At 62.3% G+C, this 2,305-nt stretch overlaps 1 protein-coding gene across 1 annotated transcript; it reads right to left on the bottom strand.

The window, feature by feature from the left end:
* Window positions 1–342: 342 nt before the first annotated feature.
* Window positions 343–1,980, bottom strand: MNEG_16417 (Glucosamine--fructose-6-phosphateaminotransferase [isomerizing] 1; the record flags this gene model as incomplete). The annotated part of the gene is made up of 4 exons (XM_014035113.1): window positions 343–366; window positions 590–1,078; window positions 1,367–1,450; window positions 1,816–1,980. 4 exons carry the CDS (start codon window positions 1,978–1,980, stop codon window positions 343–345), a joined length of 762 nt encoding a protein of 253 aa, XP_013890567.1.
* Between the last annotated feature and the right edge of the window lie 325 nt (window positions 1,981–2,305).

The raw sequence follows: 2,305 nt of genomic DNA, 5'->3' as shown, positions 1-2,305 counted from the left end.
GGTGAGGGGCGTGAGGGCACCGGAAGGAGGGGGGTGTGAGGCAGGTTTGAGGGGCGTGGGGCCTCGCGGTCCTGCAGACACATGAGGTCAGCAAGGAGTGCCAGTTTTTCTTTTAGGCGGTTGAAAAGGGGGTGTGGGTGGGTCAATAGAAAGCTGCGGGGAGAAGCAGTGTGCAAAAGAGCAGCGCGATACTGAGAGCGCCGGGGCTGGGCATCGCCGCAGGCACGGAGGAGCAGCGGACGCCACGCACGCACGCAAAAACACGCCCGTGCCGGCCCCAGGCGTCCGAGCAATTGGCCGGCCGCCAGCCCAGCGACGGCCTGCTGCAAACCTCACACCCCATCAAGTGAAGGATCCCGCCACCCCCTTCAAGATTATGGTCATCGCTCGGGTCAATACCCCAAGGAGCGGCAAGAGACTCCCACCGAGAAGTTCTCACCCGCGTAACCACCACGGCCAACGCTTTGCACATGAACCCACAGTTGCAGAAAAACTGTTTGCACCCGCAAAGTCCCTGAAAATCATCACCACAATAGCCAATAAGTCATGAACCACCACCCAAAGGTGCAGCGCAGAAAAAAGTTCTCACCATGAAGTCGCCCGCCAGCTCAACAACCACGGGCATCGCCGCAAACTCCTCCAGCGTTTTGCGCGCCGCGAGGCACGCGTGGTAGCTCGTGCCGCACGCGATGAACACGATGCGGCGGCAGCGCAGGATGCCCTCCACGTGGTCGGACAGCCCCCCCAGCCGGATGAACGGCTCGCTGGCCCCGGCCGCGGGGATGCCCTCCTCCAGGTATCCCGGGGCCCCCTCCGACCCCTTGGGCGACGCCGGCGTCAGCGCCTGCCCCGCGCCGAGCAGCGCGCCGCTGAACAGCGCGCCGGCCGGAGACGCGTCCTTGGCGCCGGGCGCGGGGCGGCCGCCGGCGCGGCGGGGGAGGTCGAAGCCGCCCTGCGCGCCGCCCAGGATGTCGTCGTCGGCGGGGTAGAGGATGTTGCTGGCGGAGGAGGGGGTGATGAAGTTCCCGCTGAAGATGATGTCGGCGGCGCTGGACACCACGGGCTTCAAGGGCTTGTTCTGAGGGGATGGTGGTGGTGGTGTGTGTGCATAGGTGTGTGTGTGTGTGTGCGTGTGTGTGTGTAAGTGTGTGTGAGCGCAAGACGGTGTTGTGTGTTTGTGAGTGTGTGTAGATGTGTGTAAGTGCATGTGTGCTTGACGTGCAACATTACTCATATTGCAGCTGTCACTATCCACTCACCAGGCCACCCACAAACGTTGTCGCACGATCGCCCACAGAACAGACACGCGGATGCATGCGCACTCATGCAACGACGTGGACGCATGCATGCACACGCGCGCGCTCACGATGACGAGGCGGCCCCTCATGGTGTCTGTCAGGGACTTGGGCTGCTCGTGGATCTCCTTCTGCATGTAGTGGTCGTAACCGCCCTGGGGAAGTTGCACAAAGCAAGGGGGCCACATTCACTCCTAGGGGACGATACGTTGCGGTAGTGGGCCTGATGCGCTGGCCCGCAATGCCCACATAGTGTTGAGGATGCTCTGTGGTTTTTTCTGTGCTCCTCCGATGCCAATCTGGCGTCCTTTCTTACCACACAGTCCACTTGAGCACAGCACCCACACGCACGCCCGCGTATGCATGCACACGTACACACACACGCGCACGTGCGTGCGTATTCAGGTCACTCCCTGTACAGGCCCGCGTGCGACCAGCGTCACACACACGAACACACACACACACACACACACACACACACGCACACGCACGCGCGCGCGCAGTGCGCACTCAGGCGCACCTTCATGACCGACTCGATCTCCGCCTCGATCTTGCGGCCCACGCGCTTGACCTCAAAGTCAGCCAGGCTGGAGCGCGCCAGGGTGTTGGCGGTGGCGGAGAGCTGGTTGAAGACGCAGGCGCGGCCGCCCGCGTCGATGTGCAGCAGGTCCCCGTCCTCCAGCATCTGGGGATGGTTGGATGTGTGTGTGTGTAGGTGTGTGTGAATGTGTGCGTAAATGTGTGAAGTGTGTGTGTGCAAGTGCATGTTTATGTGTGTCTAGACGCAAGTGTTTGTCAGACTGTGTGTGCGCGCAGGTGCTTGCGTGTGTGTCGATGCCGGCCAGCACACGATCTCCATTCACCTTCTCTATTTTGAGCACGCAGGAGGTGCACGCACAAGGCCTTTGATCTAAGCTGGCAAGCGCCACGCCTGCCGTGCCCCGAGGCACATCCAATTAGCCGCCCCTGGGCCCGGCCCGACCGATCCCAAGAGGTCAGCCCTGGGCACC

This window comes from Monoraphidium neglectum, assembly GCF_000611645.1.
Source record: "Monoraphidium neglectum strain SAG 48.87 unplaced genomic scaffold scaffold06346, whole genome shotgun sequence".
Taxonomy (NCBI): Eukaryota; Viridiplantae; Chlorophyta; class Chlorophyceae; order Sphaeropleales; family Selenastraceae; genus Monoraphidium; species Monoraphidium neglectum.
Note: the sequence above shows the minus strand (reverse complement) of the source record. Positions and strands in the feature narration are given on the sequence as shown.